We start from the raw sequence: 23,639 nt of genomic DNA, 5'->3' as shown, positions 1-23,639 counted from the left end.
AAAACACAGAAACGCTGGAGGAACTCGGTAGGTCTTGCAGCATCCATTGTAGGTAAAGATATATAACAAACGTTTTGGGCCTGAGTCCTGCAGTATCTCACAGTATCTGCAGATTTTCATGTCCTCCTGTGGACGCTGGGAGACCTGCTGAAATCTGCCAGCATTTCTGTGTTTTTGCAGCCATCACAGAACCTGCAGACTTCCGTGTTTCACCACATTATGGGAGGAGACCATTTTCTTCCCTGAGACTTGTGTCATCATCAAAGCAACAATCTCAGCTTTCTCTTCATCTCCCAATTTTCCTTAATGTAGGATGAATATAGTCAGGATAAATTGCTGTTTGCACATTGTAGAAAAGCTTAATATATAGCATCTTACGACAAGTATGTCTAAAGTACAAACCACAGATTTATACAATCTCAGTTTCACTTTCTACACAGTTTAAATAATGTCACTATTTACATGGTTGATTTGGGTTTATTTTTCACAAGATATTCACAACTGCTGGTAGAAGTCTACTACCTCTGACACTATAAATAGAAGAAAGTAGCCAGCTAGGTTTGTCTTGTGGCATTATTCATACACGATATAACTTGTACTGCTATACAAAGTTAACTGGATACCATGTAAATTGTATGTACACATTAGCCAATTATTGAATGGGAGATTATCTAAGGAAGCTTAAAGGTGTTGGATTCTAGAGCAGCCATTCTCAATGGGGGCCGCTCCCCCCCACCCCTGGGGAGCCACTGTCTGAAATCATAAAATATGTTTTATGTAGTCGGTAGAAGTACGGAAGAAACCAACTAACCTTGACTGCTTCACAGAGAAGGGGGCCCATAAACGTTAAGGAGAGCCCTAAGGGAGCCATAGCCAACAAAAAAAAGGTTGAGAATGGCTGTTCATGGGATTTCCTTTGAGGTTGGGCGCGTCTGAAACTCACGTCACACATTTCAATATGGCAGCAGGGAGAACTGCCTCTGAAACTCAGTGGCGGCTGGAGTGAACTACTGGGAAGTACGGGAGCAATTCACGTTTGTTGACCATCCTTCCCTGGGTGGATTATGAAGTTTCTACTTCATCTTTCTTCTTCGAATCCCAGTTAACAAGTAAAACTGTCAATAGGTAACACCATGATCTTTCAAAATGACCTCGTGGCGGCAAGGTTAGTTGGTTTCTTCCATACCAACCAGGGGTGGTTCCAAGTGTATGTCGGGAGTCCCTTGGGTTGGTAATGCAGAGGTTGTAACCCCAAACAATTGCATTTCACAAACTTATTGATCATTCCCGCAGGTTGGGGGAACTGGTTTCTGAAAACCACCTAATTATCAGAGCTGAGTGACCATAGACACTGGGAAGTCATGCACCCTGGGTCTCTCTGGCTTGTTATTTTCCACCCGCAATTTGGAGTTACAACCCCTCATATTCCATCTAGGTCCTCTCCATCTGGATGGTATTAACATCGACTTCTCCAGTTCCCGTTATGAAGTAAAAGTGGAGCCCCCTTCAGCTGGAAATATTTTCATTCCTGATGAGGGGTTCAGGCCCAAAACATTGGCATCTTTTAATTCCTACGGGTACTGCGTGGTTTTCTCCTGCACTTTGTGCACTCCACTGGACCCCAGCACCTGCAAATTTTTTGTTTACCTCCATTTGGATGCAGGCATATGTCATCACAGCTGTTATGGCGCCAGCGCCCTGAGTTCGAATCTGGCACTGTCTGTAAGGAGTTTACATGTTACAGGTGCTCTGGTTTCCTCCCACCATCAGAAATGCATAGGGGGTCGGTAGGTTAATTAGATGTAATTGGGCAGCACTGGTTTCATGAGCCAGATGGGCCTTTTACCGTGCTGTATTGTTAAAATGGAAAAAAAATTAAAATCAAGTCATGATGATGTTCTCCATCTGTCCGTCTTCATCTAACTCAAGACTCCCAATTTTCTGCAGTGTTTCAATTAAAATGCACCAAGTATTTGAAGCTTTCAGGACAGTCACAGGTACTGTGTAACAGACTCTTAAGTTGGTTTAGACTCCCTGACTGCTTGTCATTTCTGTGGTCAGGACAAGACACTGTACTGTGTATGTAAGGAGTGTGATTTGAATATCTGAACTCCTCAAGTTCCGGCTGCATTCCAGTCCCATGCTCCTAATCTCTGGTTACCTGGCAAGGGGGTGGGGTGGGGGGTGGTGGTGGTGAAGGGGATGGGGCAGTTCGTGAATCTCCTGGTTGGTTTGCTCCTGGGCTTCGCCAAGTTGGCCATTCATAGGTCTAGGCAGTGGGCAGTCAAAGGTTTGGCCCGGGCTGACTGTGCACCCCTTTCCTAGGGTTATGTCTGTGGAGGAGTACGTGGTGTTCACAGCTAACTTGGGGGTTTTCCAGGACGGATGGGCGCCACAGCGGCTTGAGTGCATTCTGGTCAGTGATGGCCATGTTATAAACTCTGGTTAGACCACACTTGGAACATTGTGTTCAGTTCTGCTCACCTCATTACAGAAAGGATGTGCAGAGATTTACCAGGATGAGTGTGGATTGGAGACTGTGTCTTATGATGCAAGGTTAACAGTGCTGGGGCTTTCCCTTTGGAGCGAAGAAGGGTGAGAGGTGACTTAATAGGGATCTTCATGATTATGAGACGCATAGATAGGGTGGACAGCCAGTGCCTTTTTGCTGAGGTGAGAGCAGCAAACACTAGAGTACAAGACGAGGGGAGGTGAGGTCAGGGATAAGTTTTTTTACACAGAGAATTGTGGATACCTGGAATGCAATAGCTGGGGATGGTGGTGGTGGCTGGTGCAATAGGGACATTTAAAAGACTCTTATACAGACATGAATACAAGAAAAATAGAGCGTTATGGATGTGAGGTAGGGATGGTTTAGATTGTTGAGTAGGTTTATATAGGTTGGCACAACATCATGGGCCGAAAGGCCTGTTCTATATTATAATTTGAATATTTAAATAGTATGTAACTGACATACTGTAATATTGTATTAATGTGATTTTCTTTTAATCACTGAATAAGCCACCTTTATTAAAGGAAAGAAAGTAGTCAGGTTGCTGAATTGGGACGATTTCCGAAAGGATGGTTTACAGGCCAGATCTTTCTTCTTCCTGTAATTCAAGATGCTGCAAAAACATGGGAATGTGTCTGGTGCGGGAGAATGGATAATTAGTGTCTCAAAAGTGCTTTGAAGTGAAATGGAAACCAGCCTTAAGATGGGTGCGAAGGGGTTAGGGTGAGGTGGTGGTGAGTGAGGTGAGAAACAGCTAAAGAGGCCGGGAGGGGTAGGGCGTGGTTTCTCCAGATGGCTTGGTCACTGCTTGACCTCAATGGTGGGCCTAGCAGGAGCAGTAAGTGGCTGGAAAATGACTGAACAGGGATAGGGGAAGCCATGAATTCAGCACTTCACCTTGATTCTTTCCAGAGTTAGAATTACCTTTCTTTCATCAACGACAGATGTTCAGTCTGTCTGGGGATTTGAACAAAAACACAAGGGTTTGGACACATGATAAAAGGAATAGAACTGGAATGTTTTCATTTCATTTAAAACACAGCTGAGGAAAAATTTCTTCACCCAGAGGGTCAGGTGGCTGTGGAAGTAAGATTGTTGGGTGTACTTAAGGCAGAGATTGACAGATATTTGATTAGTCAGGCCCATCAAGGGTTACAGGGAGAAGGCCAAGGAGTGAGGCTGAGTGGAAGGATGGACCAGCTCATGATAGAACGGTGGAGCAGACTTGACAGGCCAATTGGCCTACTTCTACTACATCTTGTGATTTTTAAGATAGCCTGAATTACTCTCCATGTCAGATTTATGCCTAAAATTAGGCAATCTTAAAAGATGGAGAAGTTTCCATAAATCAATCAGTCTCTGACACCAACATTTCTCCATGAAAAGGTTTCAAATTGCTGGTTGGAAATAGGCATTTACCACAACACAGGCACTGTAACTGCAATGGTGCAGGCCACTAATGCTGTTCAGAATGTTTCCCAACACTCCAAAAATATAAAGCACAGGAATACGAGAATCAGTTTTAATGGGGTTACCTCGGCACATTTTCCAGCGTGGATCAGGTTTAGTGTTCCCATTCCTAGGCTCTGCCTTGGTTCTGCTGTTCTGTGATCGGTCAGCTCCCAATGTGCAGGACCAACACTTTGCTAAGGAGACTTTCTCTGCCCTGCATGTGATTGTCAGCCAGGCTCTTGCGATGGGGAGAGAGGCTGATCAATGGCAGACCTTTTCAATAAGCAGCAACCTTTTCCATGTGGATTTTGGGTCAGTCCTCCAGTGCAACTAACACGTAGTTGACGAGTTGCCCTGAGAGCTTTCCTGGGTAAGTATTATTCTAATGGATCGATTTCAATTAGAAGCTGATATACTTGCTGACAGGGCTTTCTCCAAAGGCGCCGTTGGTGTCTGCAAGGGCCTATGTCGCATGGACGGTTTTATTTTTCTGCAAATGGAGAGGACCATTGTCACAGTGAAGAATACATGGGAGGGAAGAACAAGGAAAGAGTGCTATACTGTGCTGCAAGAGACAGTCATTCTGAGAGTCAGGGCCACTCTTAGCAAAGGAAAGCTCAGTTTCTATTGCAGCATGTTGTATGCAACCTCTGTCTCCATGCTCTGCGATGCCTGCTTCTTACCCAGATCAGAGCGCATTGCAGGGTTCACTCACCTTGCTGCCAGTCCTCTTGGATAGTGGCATCAGAATGTTTCTGGTGCAGAAAGCAGTTGAGAGCGGGACGTCTGTGCTAACTGTGGTCTGTCCACCAGTGAGAGACCATTTTGCAATCTATCGGCATCCATTTCTGTAGCCCCAGTGTCAGTAAAACCCATTAAAGTGCGCCATGAGACAAGATGAGAAGTTGGGATATCCCTTCAGTACACCGGAGGGAACACTTCCAGAAAGCATATCCCATTCAGCTACCCCCCCCCCCCCCCAAAGGTCCCTGAAACAATGATAAACAGGGAGCAGTTTTAGTCTGCATCACTGCCTGGTATGGCATACTCAGAGGTTTGCTCAGGAACAATCCTGGTGTTCAGAAGATGGAAGAAGGGCCGGCAGCGAGTGTGAACCCGCTGACTATTGGATGTGCAACACCATCTGTAAATTCTTAACATTGAGCTTTATCCATAGGATTGGGGGGTAGGGGAGGGGAGTGGGGTGGGGGAAAGGAAAGAATTATAGCAATCCTTACCCGATACAGTTCAGGGTATTGTGAGTGAAAGGCACCCTTTAGCCAGTTACCTAGCAGCTCATGTGGGGTTGTGTGATAAACAATGGAACTGATCATTTGGATGGTGAGGCAGAGAATAATGTTGACGATATATCGTCTGTTAGAACAAATGATTTGCTGTGTTTAAGCATGCAGTTTTGTAATTAAATTCTGTAAGTAAGATAATGTGATGTTTTGAGTAGATCTAAAGCATAGCATAGGGGAACTTCTTTACTCAGAGAGTGGTGGCTTGTGGAATGAACTTCTGGGAGAAGTAGTGGCGGCAGGGTCATTGAATGAAAAATTGGATAGGTATATGGATGGATGGGGAATGGAAGGTTATGGGCAGGGTGAAGGTAGGTGGGACTAGTGGAGAATACTTAGTTTGGTGTAGACTAGAAGGGCCGAGATGGCCTGTTTCCATGCTCTAATTGTTATATGCTTATATGGTTATAACATATCAGTTGACTATCTCATGACTTAAGTAGGATCACATAAAACAGGAGCAATCTACAAAGCTGACCCATTACGATCTACACGTCAACTGCTACAAGCAAATTCTCATTCTCATTGCAATCCCATTCATTCCTCATGGAGACCCTTTCTCCCTCAGCGACTGGCTCTCTTTCCATCTGTGCCTTTTGACTCTGTAAGCAAAGAAAACAAGGACCCAGAATGGGGTTCTCACTCCACAATGCATAGGGCCAATGTATCTCCCAGCTGAGATTCATTCCAGTCTACTCCCACTGCTAGAGATCTGTACATTTTTTAACAGAAATATCTAGTTCCAGCTGATAAATTATTGACCTTCAGATCATGTCAACATTGGGTTTTAGGCAATAATAATCCCAGTCCAGAAAGCTCACCACTTTCAATCTATAGACATTGTGCACAAGTATGATTACATGGATTTTCTATGACCATATTGTCTGGGTATGGCGGTTGATGGGGGGGGGGGGGGGGTGGTTAAATGAGCTGCGTTGCATCTCAATGCTGGGACTGGGGGAATGAGCTGGGTTGTATCTTGGGGCTGTGGGAATGAGCGCGATGTATCTCAGGGCTGGGAGAATGAGCACATTTGTATATCGGGGCTGTGGGAATGAGTGCGTTGTATCTCGGGGGTGTGGGAATGAGCTGGGTTGCATCTTGGGGCTGTGGGAATGAGCTGGGTGTGATAATACAGATTCTATCACCAATGTGTATATGTACAGATTGTAGTGTAGGATGACTGTGATTGGCTGAGAGTGTAGCCACACCTACTGGGAGGTCTTAAAGGGTTGCTCCTAGCCAGAACAGGTCATTCTGGACTGGTCAACCTACATGTGATATGCTGCAATCTTCTAGTTAATAAAAGCCTTGGTTTGGATCAACAAGCCTTTGATTCTTTCGACGCGCTCTACACTGGGTTGCATCTCGGGGCTGGGGGAATGAGCTGGGTTGCATCTTGAGGCTGTGGGAATGAGCTGGGTTGTATCGCGGAGCTGGGACTACGGCAATGAGCCATGTTGTATCTCAGTGCTGGGACTGTGGCAATGAGCTGTGTTGTATCTTGGGACTGGGACTGGGAATGAGCTGTGTTGTATCTCGGGTCTGGGACTGGGAATGAGCTGTGTTGTATCTCGGGTCTGGGGCTGTGGGATTTCATTGCATTGACATGCTGCCTTGTATGTTTCTGTCATTTTGCTCCATGTTGGAGGTTGGTACTATTTCTTCCTCTCCTGCAGGTAACTGGATACTCTGTGGTCCACTGGCCTTGAGTTGACTGGGGTCAGTAAATATCTGGGCACAGTTTCCAGTCTTGTGTTTCTTTGCACTCCCAGTAGCCGCCTTTGTAAACATACATCTCCTCTCCAGTGACGGGGTCCTCTTTCTTCTCAAACCACACTGGTTTGTAGGCTTCACAGTCAGTGCCTGCATTTGAAAGAACAGAGTTTCACTTTCACATCACAGAAACAGACACTTCGGGCCACTGAGTCCATGGTAACCCATTTACATTCATCCTATGTTGAACCTTGTGATTTATTCTTCCCACATTCACATCAACTCCACCAGATGCTTGCCTTCACATACACACCAGGGACAGCTTTACAGTGGCCAGTTATGGCCTGTCGAGCCTGCTCTGCCATTCCATCATCTGATCCATTCTTTCATTCAGCCCCACTCCTCTGCCTTCTCCCCATAACCATTGATGCTCTGATTATTCAGATACCAATCAATCTCTGCCTTAAATACACCCAAGAACCTGGCCTCCACAGCCGCCCATGATATTATATTCCAAAGGTTCACTATTCTAGCTAAAAAAGTTCTTCCGCATCTCTGGTTTAAATGGACACCTTTCAATTCTGAAGTTGTGCCCTCTTGACCTGGACTCTCCTACCATGGGAAACAACCTTGCCATATCTACTCTAACCAGGCCATTCAACATTTGAAATGCTTCTAGTAGGACCCCCATTGTTCTTCTGAACGCCAAGGAGTAGAGTCTAAGAGCCATCAAACGTTTCTCATATGCTAACCCCTTCATTCCAGTGTTATGAACTAACAACCCTTTTAATTATGTTTGGGACTAAAGGCACAGGAACAGCAATGGAAAAATCACCAGACAATGGTAAATACAAAATAATAGTTTTTAAAAAAAATTAAACTATTAATAACATCACATTTCTTATTTATCCCTAAACTTACTTAATTCCAAATGTAACCACATTATGCACAAATGTAAGTGTGTGTGTGTGTGTGTGTGTGTGTGTGTGTGTGTGTGTGTGTGTATTTAAGGTCCTATTCTGAAACCTCAATCTTTAAAAAGTTCAACATCATTTAGTCTTGCTTGTAGGTCTTAAATTCTCAGTTCAGAAATAATTATAAAGTGCTTTTAAACATCTTCTTCAGGCCAAACAATGTGGCTTTTTCTTCCATAGTGAATTAACAAACCCAGACAAGGGTTAAACAAAGTGGCTATTTTCTTCCTCGATGAAGTCACAAACCAGAAAAGGGTTAAATGAAGTGGCCATACAAAAATAGACCCAGTAGAATTCGGTCCTCTTTTCCAAAGAGACAATGAAGTGGTCTTCCTTACTTAAAAAAAAACCCCACTGATTCAGTGTTCCCCTTTTCCCAGGAGTAGCACACACAACAGCACCAATTCTGGTTACTGTAACTCAACCCTGTCTTTTATTCACAAAGTTTCAACCCCTGTGCCACAGGGTTTTGACTTCTGTACACTCCAAACTGAACTAAACTCTTTTTCTCAAATTTTGATAATGTATTTTTCTCATTTATCATGCCACATGATATGTGACATAATTTCTGTCTTTGAAGCTCATAAGGTCTTTTGACACGAATGTGCTAAAAAAGAATTAAAGTTGTCTCCGAGAAGTCTGCTTTTCTCAGAACTAAAATGGCCGTGCGTTTATACAGGTGCTTCTGAACTAACGCCTATTGTTTCCAATATCTCAAGAATCATCATAAATCCTTTTCATCTTCTTGACTCTAACTTCAATCAGCAGCCATTTTCATTTCAAACTGGGTTCTATCTCAAAGAGCCATGTGTTTTAAATGCTAATGTGTTGCCTTTGTGCCCCTGTAACCACCCAAACTAATTAAGTGAATACATCTACTAAGACATTTCATAATGAGAAATATAGTTTAACATTAAATTAAAGATTAACATAAATCCATTACACCAGGAACAATTCTTGTGAGGTTTCTCTGAACCTTCTCTAATGCCAGCACATCCTTTCTTCAACAAGGATCCCAAAACTGTACCCTGTACTCCAAGTGAGGCCTCACCAGAGCCTTATAAAGCCTCCACATCACATCCCTGCTCTGATATCCTATCCCTCTAGATATGAATGGCAAATTTTATTCACCTTCTTCACCACCGACTCAACCTGGAGGTTAACCTTCAGGGTATCCTGCATGAGGCTTTGCACCTCTGAATGTTGAATTTATCACCAATGAAGAAGTCTGTGGAATGTGGGAGGAAACCAGAGCACCTGGAGTGGTCACAGGGGAATATGCAAACTTCATGCAGACAGTACCCAAGGTCAGGATTGAACCTGGGTTTCTGGTGCTGTGATGTCAGCTGTGCCTGACATCCTAAAGAGTTCACAATCATTTTTGAATGCAGTCACTGTTTTAAGTAGGAAACATTGCAATCAATTGGAACATTGGACAGTACAGTACAGGCCCTTCAGCCCACAATATTGTCCCTTCCTTTTCCTATCTCATTCCCATAACCCTCTGTTTTTCTTACATCCAGTGCCTGTCTGAGAGTCTTCTGAATGTCCCTATTGTACAAGTCACCACCACCATCCCCTGAAACTCATTCCAGACACTCATCACTCTGTGTATTTAAAAAAAAAAAGTACCCCTGATATCTCCCCTAAAGTTTCCTCCATTCACGTTAAACAGTTGTCCTCTGGTATTTGCTCCTGTTGAAACCTCTCATAATCTTGTAGACCTCCATGAAGTCACCTCTCATCCTTCTTCTCTCCAAAGAGAAAAGCCTTAGCTCTGTTAACCTTGCTCATAAGACATGTTCTCCAATCCAGGCATCATCCTTGTAAGTCTCCTCTGCACCCTCTCCATAGCTTCCACATCCTTCCAGTTATGAGGTAATCAGAACTGAACACAATATTGCAAGTGTGGTCTAACCAGATTTTTATAGAGCTGCAACATTACCTCAAGACTCTTGAATTCAATGCTTTGCTGACCTATATAAACGTACTCCACATCAATCTAATCGTTCCCAACCTTAAAGCCTATAACCCTCTGTTTCTCTTCCATCCACATTCAATTCACAAAAACAATGACCTGGATCGTTTTGGTGTAATAGTTGAGAGTTGAATATTGTAGCTGAATATTGTTAAAAAAAACTGTTAATCCAGCTGATGGAGATGCTGTAACAGCAGAGCTGCCACAGGGTCCTACTACCCATTCCTATTGCCGACAGCTCTGTACAGACATTAAACAGCCTTTTAAAAGAGCTTACTTAAAATGCTGCTACTGCAGGTCTGGGCCCAAGATGGAAGCACCTGTGTTCGGCTGCAGCCATGAAGGGTTGCGGACTCTGGGAGTGTAGAGGACTGGTGCAGGGCATCAGTAACAAAGGAGAAACACAGGAGATGGCCCCAAGGAGGGTGATTACAGTGGCTGACCAGCGAGGGGCTCTACACCTAAAGGACACACACAGGTGGCGGGCTGTTGCCGTCTTGAGGACAAAGGACTCACACCAGGGCTGCAGGATGCTGGAGACTGGCTCATGAGATCCAGATATCGGAACCGGAATTCAAGAGGATAATGAGGCCACCCAAAAGGCCCTGGGTGCTGAAGGCTTCCTCATAGTGTTTGGATTTGGACTCGGGTTGCCGATGGCTTGAACTGAATTGGAGTTTGTATGGCTGCGGGAGCGCTGGAGGCAAATCAGTGGATCCTTGGTGAGACTGGGGGAAGTCTAGTTTATTTTTCTTTCTCTGACTGTAAGGGGCGCTGGACAATGCTAATGGTGAATCTGTGACTACCTTATGGCAGAGTAAAGGCAATTGCATGTACTATTACATTTCCGTTTTATTACATGACAATAAATAGTATCTGATCCTATCTGAGATGGTCCAGAGGACTGGGAGAACTCCTCCTGCTCTTTGGTGTGATAGGACAGTCACCTGTAGTGCCCCACCTGAAAGAAGGCACCTCCCCTGGCAGCAGCAATCTCTCTCAGTATGGCCCTGTCCCCCCTCCTCCCTGCATTCTACACCCAATCCGAGTGAACCTTCTGATTCAGGTGACCCGTGGCAACCAGGGATCTTTCTGCAACCAACTCTAACAATTTGGTTTCTAATACTGTGTGTGTTCCCTTTTCTTTGGTGCAAATTTCCCTTTCTCCACAAAGGCCACTGGGTGAACGTTCTGTGTCTGGGCTGTCTGGAAATTGGTCGGGGAGGACACTGAGGCCACAGGAGCTTGAGCTGGATTTAAGGGTGGGTGTGAAAGGCAAGATCGCACCCTCACGCTGTCACCCAATTCCATTCTCACACCTGCCCAGGCTTTGCCCGAGGCTCTTACCTTCCTCCAAGGCTCTTACCTTCCTCCAGGGCTTTCACTGTCTTGGCTTCCCTCAAGCGCCGAGCAGCTCTCTGCTTCTCTTCTAATCGCTGCTTCTCCACGTTGGCCTCCTCCCAGTCGCCGTTTTCCATCAGGCGTTGATCCGGTCGCAGCCGGCTGTCAGTGGGTGCTGCCCCAATCTCCATTTCATTCAGGGTTAATGCCAGTTCGGAGAAGTAGTACATGTTCTCGGCATTGGCACTGAAACAGAAGGACATACTGTTGCCTCCTAGTAGAGAACCCTCATGTACTGGAGTCCAAAGGGGACACAATTAAATTTAAAATATTTTTACATTTGGACATACAGCACAGTAGCAGGCCCTCCAGCCCATGAGCCCAATTACACCCAATTGACTTACAACCTCTGGTTCGTTTTGAAGGGTGGGAGGACACCGGAACACTCGGAGGAAACCCACGCTGAAACAGGGAGAACGTATAAACTCTTTACAGACAACACTGGATTTGAACCCGGTTCGCTGGCACTGTAACAGTGTTGCACTAACCATGCTGCCCTTGCAAAGGAGGGTCCAAAGAGGAACAGCTTCTTCCCATAGGCAATGAGAATGCTGAACCACCAAAGGAACTGCTCACATTAACCATCCGAGATTCTCATATTCACGAACAAAATCCATTTATTTATTTATTTATTTATTTGTATATGAATATTTGTCCTGCATATGTCTTGTTTGTATGTATATGAGTTATGTGTGGTTATATCTGCATGTTTGCACCAAGGACCGGAGAATACTGTTTCATTGGGTGGCACTTGTACAATCAGATGACAATGAACTTGACTTGAATTCATTGGGAAGGAACCGAGCTCAAAGGAGCTAGATTGTGAGGAGAAGTTGTACAACTTGAGTGCAAAAGGCCTCGAGTTTCCTTGGATCGGAGGTTAGGTAGGTAAGCAACAGAAACAGTCACGTTAATGGCCTCACTAGCGTCAAGAATGTGGCATTTGTCTGTGACTTTGGAGCCGCACGGTTAGCGAAACACTAATACAGCGCCAGTGACTCAGGTTTGGATCCAGCGCTGTCTGAAAGGAATTTGGACGCTCTCCACCTCTCCACATGGGTTTCCTCCAGTGCTCCAGTTTCCACCCATCCTTCAAAACGTACAGGGGTTGTAGGTGAATTGGGTGCCACAGGCTTGTGGGCTGCAAGGACCTGTTACCATGCTGTATGTCTAAACTTTAAAATTAAATTTAAAAGATTGAACTGATTGTTTTTTTGTCACATGTACTGAGATACAGTGAAAAGCTTTGTTTTGCATTCTATCCACATACATCAACCCATATATAAGTACAGTGGTAGTGCAATAATTAAACAAGCGTGCTGAGTGTAATGTTGCACTAAGTCAAAAAGTGTAGGGTGAAGTCCAGTTGAAATAGTATGAGGGGTCCATTGAGAATCTGATAATAGCAGGAAGTAAACTGTCCTTAAATATGGAGGTTTGTATGTTTAAGCTCGTGAAACTTGTGCCTGACGGAAGGGGACGAGAAGAGAATGTGACTGGGGTGGGATGGGACCCAAAGTAGGTTGGCACCTTTCCCGGGGCAGTGGGAGGGCTGGAGTCGTTGGAAGGAGGAATTGGTTTGTGTGATGGTGTGGCTGCATCATTGTGTGGGAAGGTAGCTGCAAAGCATGGGAACAGAGGATCATCAAATTGGCCAAGAAAATGACTGGAATCTCCCTTTTCTCTATTGATGATATTCCTCAGGAGCATCGCTTAAAGATGTCTCAAAGAATTATCGAGGATCCCTACCATCCATCACATGGGAATTTTGACCCACTACCATCAGGAAAGAGGTACAGCAGCATCAAAATCAGGACTGGCAGGCTGGGAAGTAGCTTCTTCCCACAAGAGGTGAGATTGAACAGTATCCTGTAACTTTGGGTCTCTTATAAATGAATTGAGTAAATTATTCCAAAATATTTGTGGATATTTAATTTAATATTTTAATTTTGGCCCACAGGCACATGCTGCCAAATTACACCCGATTACCCAACAACCTCCGTTTGTTTTGAATGGAGAAAACCCACGCAGACATGGGGAGAATGTTCTTACAGACAGCATGAGATTTGAACCTGGGTCGCTGATGCTGTAACAGCCTTGTGCTAACCATGTTCTCCCTTTTATTTTACATTATATTTTTATACGACACCGTGAGCAGGAAAGGGCTTTGGCAAATACTAGAGCGCATCGGATGCCCCCCAAAGTTCCTCAACATGGTTATCCAACTGCACGAAAACCAACAAGGTCGGGTCAGAAACAGAAATGAGCTCTCTGAACCCTTCTCCATTAACAATGGCGTGAAGCAAGGCTGTGTTCTCGCACCAACCCTCTTTTCAATCTTCTTCAGCATGATGCTGAAGTACATGCCATGAAAGACCTCAACAATGAAGACGTTGTTTACATCCGGTACCGCACGGATGGCAGTCTCTTCAATCTGAGGCGCCTGCAAGCTCACACCAAGACACAAGAGAAAATTGTTTGTGAACTACTCTTTGCAGATGATGCCACTTTAGTTGCCCATTCAGAGCCAGCTCTTCAGCGTTTGACATCCGGTTTTGCGGAAACTGCCAAAATGTTTGGCCTGGAAGTCAGCCTGAAGAAAACTGAGGTCCTCCATCAGCCAGCTCCCCACCATGACTACCAGCCCCCCCACATCTCCATCGGGCACACAAAACTCAAAACGGTCAACCAGTTTACCTATCTCGGCTGCACCATTTCATCAGATGCAAGGATCGACAACGAGATAGACAACAGACTCGCCAAGGCAAATAGCGCCTTTGGAAGACTACACAAAAGAGTCTGGAAAAACAACCAACTGAAAAACCTCACAAAGATAAGCGTATACAGAGCCATTGTCATTCCCACACTCCTGTTCGGCTTCGAATCATGGGTCCTCTACCGGCATCACCTACGGCTCCTAGAACGCTTCCACCAGCGTTATCTCCGCTCCATCCTCAACATTCACTGGAGCGCTTTCATCCCTAACGTCAAAGTACTCGAGATGGCAGAGGTCGACAGCGTCAAGTCCACGCTGCTGAGGAGTCACGTGATGGAGTAGTGGCCGGACGGTGAACTCCAGCCCTCTCCAGAAAAGTCGGGAAAAACAAGAGAAAACACAAAGGCACAGAAATAAAAGTTACAGAAAAGTGAGTATAAAGGTGGAAAGAAGATGGCGACAAAAAAAGAAAAGTCGAAAGCAACGGTAAGAAGAGAGGAAGAGAAGACAAAGGAGGAAAAAGGTGAAGGCCTTACCTGTCCGAAGAGGCCCGCTGCGGAGAGAGAAACCCGCTCCCTCAGGTCGGTAAATAATGGACTACAAAAATGGCTCGCAGAGCCGAGCAAAAGTGCGCATGCGCGATGCGAATGAAAAAAAACACACCGACGGGAGGGGGGACCAGCTGGGGAGTCGATCTCCACAGCCGGCAACGACAGCTGCAGAACACCTGCAGCAAGAAGAGACCACAGAAGACAATAGAAACAAGAAAGAAGAGGAGGAAAGGGCAACAAAGAAACAACAGATGGTCAACCCAGAGGAAGAAGAAGAGGAAGAGTATGGTGAAATAGAAGAAGAAAAGATAGGCAAGGTAAAGGATATACTTGCTCTTATTAAAGGATACATGGAGTCATTTAAAGAATGGCAAACACAGGAATTTAAGGATTTAAGAAAAAGAATAAACAACACAGAAGAGAAAATAATTAAAATGGAGATGACCTTAACAGAAATGGGAAAAAAAATGGACAAGATGGAAGAGCGGGCAGTAGCAGCAGAAATGGAGGTAGAAGACTTAAAAAAGAAATTTGAGGAATCTAATAAAAAAACTAAAGAGACACAAGAACTACTAGCTCAAAAAATAGATACAATGGAAAACCATAACAGAAGAAATAACATAAAGATAGTGGGCCTTAAGGAAGATGAAGAAGGCAAGAATATGAGGGAGTTTATAAAAGAGTGGATCCCTAAGACCCTAGGATGTCCAGAACTACAGCATGAAATGGAAATAGAAAGGGCACATAGAGTATTGGCCTCTAAACCACAACCACAACAAAGACCAAGATCTATTGTAGTAAAATTCCTAAGATATACTACAAGAGAAAAGGTACTGGAGAAGACAATGGAAAAAGTAAGAGAGGGCAACAAACCACTGGAGTATAAAGGGCAAAAAATCTTCATTTATCCAGATATAAGTTTTGAACTCCTAAAGAAGAGAAAAGAGTTCAATACAGCAAAGGCGATTTTATGGAAGAAAGGGTATAAATTTATACTAAAGCATCCAGCGGTATTGAAAATATTTATTCCAGGACAACAAAACAGACTATTCTCGGATCCAGAAGAAGCACGAAAATTTGCAGAACAATTACAAAAATAGACTGAGGGAGGAAGACGGGTAATGAGAGTTAAAATGATCACGATTGATATGTATGCAGGTAAAGAGGTATAAGAGTGAATAGAGACAATGAGCATACATGAATGTATCTGTACTTAGAGGAAAATATAGATAGTATAGACAAGAATTAATAAGGGAAGGTAATGGAATAGAGAGAATAAGGAGGGAATTAAAAGAGGGACCTTTGTGACATATGAAAAGTGAAATCTTTTCTGGGGGAGGCGGGGTGGGGGGAAATAGCGGTCACTGCAAAATCAGTTGACGCTTGCGAGTGGATTCGCAAATCCAAATGGAGAGGGGAGATGTGGTTGTCCGACAAGGGATAAAGGACAACTCAGGAGGTGAAGGGGAGATTGGGGATAAATAAGATAGAAATAGGAGAATAAGGAAAATGTTAGATGTTGTAGGAATGTTGTCTTATAAAGAGTTGAAAATAAGAAAACAGAAATGGAAAAGGAGGAAAGGTAATGATGGAAAAACGGAAAGAGAAGATAAACAAAATATAAAAGGGCTACGCTGAACTATATGTCTTTAAATATTAATGGAATACATAACCAAATTAAAAGGAAGAAACTACCAAATTTAAATGAATAAATGTATTCCATTAGAAAAAATAACATATTGGTTAAGAAATAATATTGAAATATTCGAACAAGTATAGGAGCCTTACATTAAATACAATAGCGAAAACCTACCGGGGACAAACATTACCTAAGTTGATGGAAGGAGAAGGAAAGAAAAGAATGGACTCAGTAGAATTTCTGGTGTAATTTTGATGAATGACAACATTGTCTGACTGGCTTAATGCAACCTAGATTGTATACCTAAAATGGATGAGAGGGGGGGGGTGGGGGGGTGGTTCGGGAGGAAAGGGGGGGGGGGAGAAAAAGTCACTGTATATGTGTGAAAAAGAAATAGTGTATATCATGGCTAATGTGATTTATGGTGTGAAAAATAAAAAAATTAAAAAAAAAAAAAAAAAAAAAAGTCCACGCTGCTGAAGATCCAGCTGCGCTGGGTGGGTCACGTCTCCAGAATGGAGGACCATCGCCTTCCCAAGATCGTGTTATATGGCGAGCTCTCCACTGGCCACCGTGACAGAGGTGCACCAAAAAAAAGGTACAAGGACTGCCTAAAGAAATCTCTTGGTGCCTGCCACATTGACCACCGCCAGTGGGCTGATATCGCCTCAAACCGTGCATCTTGGCGCCTCACAGTTCGGCGGGCAGCAACCTCCTTTGAAGAAGACCGCAGAGCCCACCTCACTGACAAAAGGCAAAGGAGGAAAAACCCAACACCCAAACCCAACCAACCAATTTTCCCCTGCAACCGCTGCAACCGTGTCTGCCTGTCCCGCATCGGACTTGTCAGCCACAAACGAGCCTGCAGCTGTCGTGGATATTTACCCCCTCCATATTTTTATGTGTATATACATATGATTGTGGTGCTGTGTATGTGTGGAGAAACACTGTTTCATTTGGTGGTATATGTACAGTCACATAAGCTAGAACTCTGCAGAGTTCCTGTACCAATCTCTGATGCATCCTGCCAGGATACTTTCCATGGTTCAACTGTTAAAATTGCCAAAAGACCTCGAGGACAGGCTGGCTTTTCTTACGCCTTTAATAAATACACACTGCCTCTCCTGGACATCAACCGTAACTGACAGCTGGTGTATGGTCAGCCGCTGCACACAGGCTTAAGGCAACTCAGGAGGAGCCATCGGAGCACAGGGATCAGGAAGCACTTGCTCCGCATTTGGTTGGTGGAAGGCTTGAGTTCCCTTTTCAAGCATCTGCTTAGTCAGTTTAAATATAGTGCACTCGGCAGTTTGAGGAGGGTTGGTGTGACATCGGAAACTTTGACAAACCTTTACAGGTGCGTAGTGGAAAGTGTGTTGAACTGGCTGCACCACAGCCTGGTATGGGAGCACCAATACCTCTGAGTGGAAAGCACTGTAAAGGGTAGTGAGCACAGCCAAAGTCTTCACAGGCAAAACTGTTTCCACCATCGAGTACAAAACAGGGAACGCTACCATCATAGAGCAGCAGCAATCATCAAGGACCCACACCCACCCAGCTCTGTTCTTGCTGCTGCCATCAGGAAAGAGGTGTAGGTGCCACAAGGTTCATACCACCAGGTTCAGGAACAGCTGCTACCCCTCCGCCATCAGACTCCTCAATGACAAACTCAATCAGGGACTCATTTGCACATTATTTATTACTGAATATATTTCTGTATTGCAAGGTCAGTTTGTTTATATTATATTCTTTTGTGTAAATTTCTTTCTTCTTGAGTACAATTTACAGTTACCAATGATTTAAAAATTCTGCCAGGCCTGCAGAAAAAAGAATCTCGGGGCTCTATATGATGTCATGTGTGTACTCTGACAATATATTTGAACTTGAACTTTGAGATTTTTAAAGTATCCTGGGTTACCCCAAAACTTAGACCAATGACAATTTTTTTTACATTTTGTGAAGTCAGACCATAGAACATAGAAAACTGCAGGCGCTTTGGCCCATGATATTGTGCCAACGCGTTGGAGTGGAGGGAAGGGGTGGCAGGAGGAGGACTGGAGATGGGCAGCAAACTGGCAAACACAGATCGAAACGTTGCCCAGAAAGAAATTGGCGCAAGAATTTGGCCATGGCGTCTACTGGATATCTGGCTTAAGTACTCCAGGGCTTTGCAGCAAGGAAGTTTCATGCTGGTCCTTCTTGGCCTCACCTTTCAACATCCAATGAGATCTCCCCCTCCCCCACTCATTCTCCTAAATTCCAAAGAATACAGGCCAAGAGCTGTCAAATGCTCCCTATATGATAGATAACCTTTTCATTTCCGGAATAATCCAAGTGAACTTCCGTTGAATCCTCTTCAACATCAGCACATCTTTTCTTAAATGAGGAGCCCAAAACTGCTCCCAATACTCCAAGTGAAGTCTCACTGGTGCCTTATAAAGCCTCAACGTCACATTCCTACTTTTATATTCTATTCCTCACAAAATTTATGCCACAAATCCATTCATTCCACAATCCAAATTAATATACAACAGAAAAAGAAGTGCCCCCAACACTGACCCCTGTGGAACAATCCTAGCAACTGGCAGATGATCAGAATATGATCCCTGTCTTCCAACTCCCTGCTTTCTGCCAATCAGCCAGTGCTTCATCCACACTAGTATCTAGTTATACCATGGGCTCTTGTGTGATTGCACAAGCAGGACCGGGTGGGCAGTCATGAATTTTAGCATCTTTGCGGACAGTGGTTTGAGAGAAGTTGCACGGAGTTTGAGAGTAAGGTTTGTCGTTTTTCCTGGGAACAGGCGGTCTAAAATTTAAACAGAACTGGCAAGAAGTGGACGCAGGGGTTCATCCCTTTTTGCAGAGGAAGAGGTTGTATGGCGTCTTATTGCTATTGTTGGGAAGCGAGCTCAAGCGCAAAGTACTCCCAGTGAGACTGCTGGACGCTTGAACGGCCTATTTAAGATGAGAAAATGTCTGCTGACCTTTAGACAGGTACATGGACTGGAAAGATTTAGGGCCATAATGCACGCAAATAAGGCTAGCTCAAGTTGACAACTGTTGGCGTGGACAGTTGGGATCTTTACTCAGCCTCTTTCCATGCTCATTGACTCTCTCATATCTATGGGTGTGTGGGCCATTGTGGAGAATGGGTTGGATAACAGACCCCCTGTGTTGGTGAGTATTGGGAGTCTGGAGAGGTTGATGGGAACGTGGGGAGAATAAGAAGAGATGGGCGCCTGCTGGTTGTTTCAGGGAGGGCCCAGGGGTTTCGTGTTGTGTGGCTCATGGAAAGTGGCCATTCAGGCAAGTAAACCTGTGCTAGCTCTTCACATGACAATTTGTTCTGCATTGGAGAAATGCTGCTTTGAGAGACGAGAGATGATCGTGGACTTCAGGAGGACCAAGAACAACCACCCTCCACTACACTTTAATAACTCGGTAGTGGAGAGAGAAGAGTGCACCAAGCTCCTCGAAGTCCACTTAAGATGTGACCTATTGTGGAGAGACACATCTTCTCACTTGTCAGGAAAGGACAACAGCGACTGCACTTCTGGAGAAGACTGAAGCGGGCAAGACTAACAGCCACCATTATGTCAACCTTCTATAGGAGCTCTACCGAGAGTGTCCTGGCCAGCCGCATCACAGTTTGGTACAGTTGCTGTAGAGAAAAGGATCGGAGGTCAATCCACAGGACCATAAGAGTAGTAGAGAGGATCACTGGGTCTCTCTTCCCCAACCCCCATCAACATGATCTACCAGGACTGATGTCTGAAGAGGGCAGTAAAATCATCTTCCATCCTGCACACACCATCTTCCAGCTACTCCTGTTGGGAAAGGGATACAGGAGTATCAGAGCTAGAACCACAGGCTAAGGGACAGCCTCTTTCCATGGACAGTGAGAATGCTGAACAACTAAATGAACTGTTCCTACAAACCCTCTGAGACTCTACTTTTTATTAAACAATCTATTTTTATATATGTACGTTTTTCCAGCATACAGTATATATATCATCTGTCTGTACATGTGTTATGTCTGGTTGTGCGTTTGCATGTTTTGCACTGAGGACCAGAGAACGCTGTTTTGTTGGGTTGTACTTGTCCAATTGGCTGATAATGAACTTGGACCAAAGTAATATGATGGCTGGATGATATTCGACAGATTTACACCATGTGTCAGTTTGTGAAATCAGTACTCACGGAAGGGCATACTTCCTCCACAGCACTTTGGGTGGAAGAGTCTGGTAGACAGTTTTCTGCTTGCCCTCGCAACTTGTCCCATTTTGACTCCTCTGAACAACTTTAGCAAACTCCATCTTCTCGTCCCATGTCCCTGATAGGATGTAGTTAGCTTTGCCTTCTCGATCTGTCACCACACCTGTCACCTGTTGTGTCACAAGAAAAAAGTCTTCTCATTTGTGTTGCCCAACTCCAAAAGAAAATCTTCATTCTATCTGTCTCTCCACCTTGCCAAGGCTCATCATACTTGGATGCTGCATGGACTCTGAGGCATCGAGCTCATGAGACGTGGTGTTTCCACAGCACACCCACCCAGATCTAGCCTGTACCTCTACAGATACCTCCAATTAGAAGTCCATCATCATGCATTCCATTCAAAACATTTCTCCTGCACCACCTGAGTAGAAAACCTGCTCCTTAAAGTTTTCCGTACCATTCCTGTAAATACACCATAACCTCCGTGGTCATGGGCTCTGGATCAGGTCTTTAGGCTATTGGGAGTAAAAACACAGAAATCCTGGAGGAACTCGACAGGTTTCGCAGTATTCAGAGGAGGTAGAGATATACTACCAATGTTTCAGGCCCTTTATTTTCTTTAAGGATGAGGTAGTCAAGTTCAGGGAACTGGAAATTGTCGAAATGAGGGGATGTGAAGTATCGCAGATATAGGTGGAGAGGGACTAGACCGGGGGAAACGAAATGGAGGTTCTTTACGCCATTAGAAACTCAACATAAAATACCCCCAAGCCCAAGAATACGGACATTCACTGCTCTACTTTGCAAATTAGTTGAGAAAAATTGAATTTGAAGGGCAGTTACTTCTTACATGAGGGGTAAAAGGGTGGAAGAAGGTTTCCAGGGTTTCAGGGTTTGAGTTACTGGGAATGTCTGGGACTTTATTCCCTGGAGCGTAGAAGGTTGAGGGGTGATTTGACAGAGGTATTCAAAATTATAAGGGTCAATGTGGATAGGCTTTTTCCACTGAGGGTGGGGGAGATTCAAACAAGAGGGCATGGATTGAGAGTAAAATGGGAAAAGTTTAAGGGAAACATAAGGGGGAATTTCTTCACGCAGAGGGTGGTGGGGGTATTTGGCCCATAACCCTCCACACCTCTCCTGTTCATATACCTATCCAACCTTTCCTTGAATATTAACATTGATCTCGCTTCTACCACTTCTGCTGGCAGTTAAGTTAATATTCAAGGAAAGGTTGGATAGGTATATGAACAGGAGAGGTGTGGAGGGTTATGGGCAAAATGTGGGTCAGTAGGATTAGGTGGGAGAAGATGTTCGGCACAGACTAGTAGGGCCAAACTGGCCTGTTTTTGTGCTGTAAATGGTTATATGGTACTTTGATTAATTGGAGTTGGAAGAGTGTAGAGCCTCTTCTGATAGATGCCATTGTGGTTCATGCCTTTCTTGACATGACATTCACAGTTCAGACTGAAGCCTAGTTTTCCATGCAGACCTTGAGACTCCGTGGAATTAGTGGATGTTTTGAAGTTTAGTTCTCTTGGGAAACTGAACTATTGGAGATCTGGTGCATCTCTGGGATTATTTGGATGGGGAGACTATTCAAAATATGGAGGTGCAAATGGATTTGGGAGTCCTCGTGCAGGATACCCTAAAAGTTAACCTCCAGCTTGAGTCAGTGGTGAGGAAGGTGAATGCAATGTTGGCGTTCATTTCTAGAGGAATAAGATATAAGAGCAGGAATGTGATGCTGAGGCTTTATAAGGCCTCACTTGGAGTACGGGGTACAGTTTTGGGTTCCTTATGAAAGAAAGGGTGTGCAGGCATTGGAGAGGGTTCATAGAAGATTCACAAGGTTGACTCCTGAAGTGAAGGTCTGAGCATGTGAGGAACGTCTGACAGCTCTTGGACTGTACTCCTTGGAGTTCAAAAGAATGAGGGGGGACCTCATAGAAACATTTCAAATGTTGAAAGGCCTGGACAGAGTAATGTGCCAGTTATTTCCTATAGTGGGGGAGTCGAGGACAAGAGGGCACAACTTCAGGATTGAAGGGTGCCCATTTAAAACGGAGATGTGGAGGAATTTCTTTAGCTAGAGAGTAGTGAACCTCTGGAATTTGCTACCATGGGAGGCTGTGGAGGCCAGGTCATTGGCAGATATAAGTATCTGAATAGTTAGCGGTATCAAAGTTATGGGGAGAAGGCAGGGGAGTGAGGCTGAGTGGGAGAATGGATCAGATGATGGAAATGGGGAGCAGACTTGATGGGCTGAATGGCCTATGTCAGCTCCAATATGTTATGGTCTTATAATTCCTCCCATCTTTCCCTGCTCCTTTGTCGTCTCACAAACGCCAGCCTGTGGTCGTGTGCACACGGTATGAGCAAATAATCAGAAATCCAGCGGAAGCATGAGTGGCCAGAACTTTCCCCTTCTTGCTCAGTTCCACCTTCTTGTACTTTAAAAATACAACGATGGCAAGAAATCAAGCAGCCTGCCCCTGGTTCCTGCTGATGACTCTCCAGTTGATTTCCGGGCATCATACAAGTATAGCACAGTGTACAAAGGTGCCTGAGGAACTCAGCAGGACACGCAGCATCAGGCCAACAATCAGGTAGACACCCAGATAAGAGGGTGGGGAAGGGAAAGAGGAGGAGGAGGAGGACAGGCTAGAAGGTGATAGGTGGATAGAGGTGGGAGGAAAGAATAGGTAGTGGGTGAGTGGAACCATTGCTCTTTATACAGAAAGCTTCGTCTTGTTGCTGAAGCTCAGGTAAGCCATGAACTTACTGTGAGACAAAAGTGGATCAGCTCATGATTAAATGGGCTGAATGGCCTATTCTGCTCATATGTCATGGTTTTTTTTACATAATCCTTTACTGAGCAATGTAGAGAGCGATAAGGTATGGGATATGTCCATCTCACCAATCCCTCTTTCTATTTAACTCTAGCTAAATATTTTAATGCAAACAGAATGGTGGAAGTTGCCAACACTGATATTTAAAAGTGACATATCTTTGAAAAGACCAAGAGCTGAAGCGAAAGACCAGGGATGGGGCACTCTTTCAACGAGTACCAAGAAGTAAATGAGTAGTGAAACAAGAAAGTCTGCAGACGCTGTGATTGTAAAAACACAGAGATGCTGGAGGAGCTCAGTAGGTCTTGCAGCATGGAAGAAGAGTTCAG

At 44.5% G+C, this 23,639-nt stretch overlaps 1 protein-coding gene across 2 annotated transcripts in view; it reads right to left on the bottom strand.

Moving 5' to 3' along the window:
- Positions 1-457: 457 nt before the first annotated feature.
- LOC138761394 (oxysterol-binding protein 2-like) overlaps positions 458-23,639 on the bottom strand; it is a 514,880-nt gene continuing 491,698 nt past the window's right edge. The window contains exons 13-16 of one of the 2 annotated variants that reach the window (XM_069933420.1): positions 20,444-20,628; positions 11,300-11,520; positions 7,062-7,131; positions 458-4,454 (exon numbers count right to left, since the gene is read on the bottom strand). In XM_069933420.1, the coding sequence (XP_069789521.1) occupies positions 4,361-4,454; positions 7,062-7,131; positions 11,300-11,520; positions 20,444-20,628 (570 nt within the window). In that variant the 3' untranslated portion in view covers positions 458-4,360. Of the gene's footprint in view, positions 7,132-11,299; positions 11,521-20,443; positions 20,629-23,639 lie in introns of both variants that reach the window. The other variant, XM_069933419.1, reaches the window with a different exon arrangement.

Source organism: Narcine bancroftii, chromosome 4 (assembly GCF_036971445.1).
Source record: "Narcine bancroftii isolate sNarBan1 chromosome 4, sNarBan1.hap1, whole genome shotgun sequence".
NCBI lineage: Eukaryota > Metazoa > Chordata > Chondrichthyes > Torpediniformes > Narcinidae > Narcine > Narcine bancroftii.
Note: the sequence above shows the minus strand (reverse complement) of the source record. Positions and strands in the feature narration are given on the sequence as shown.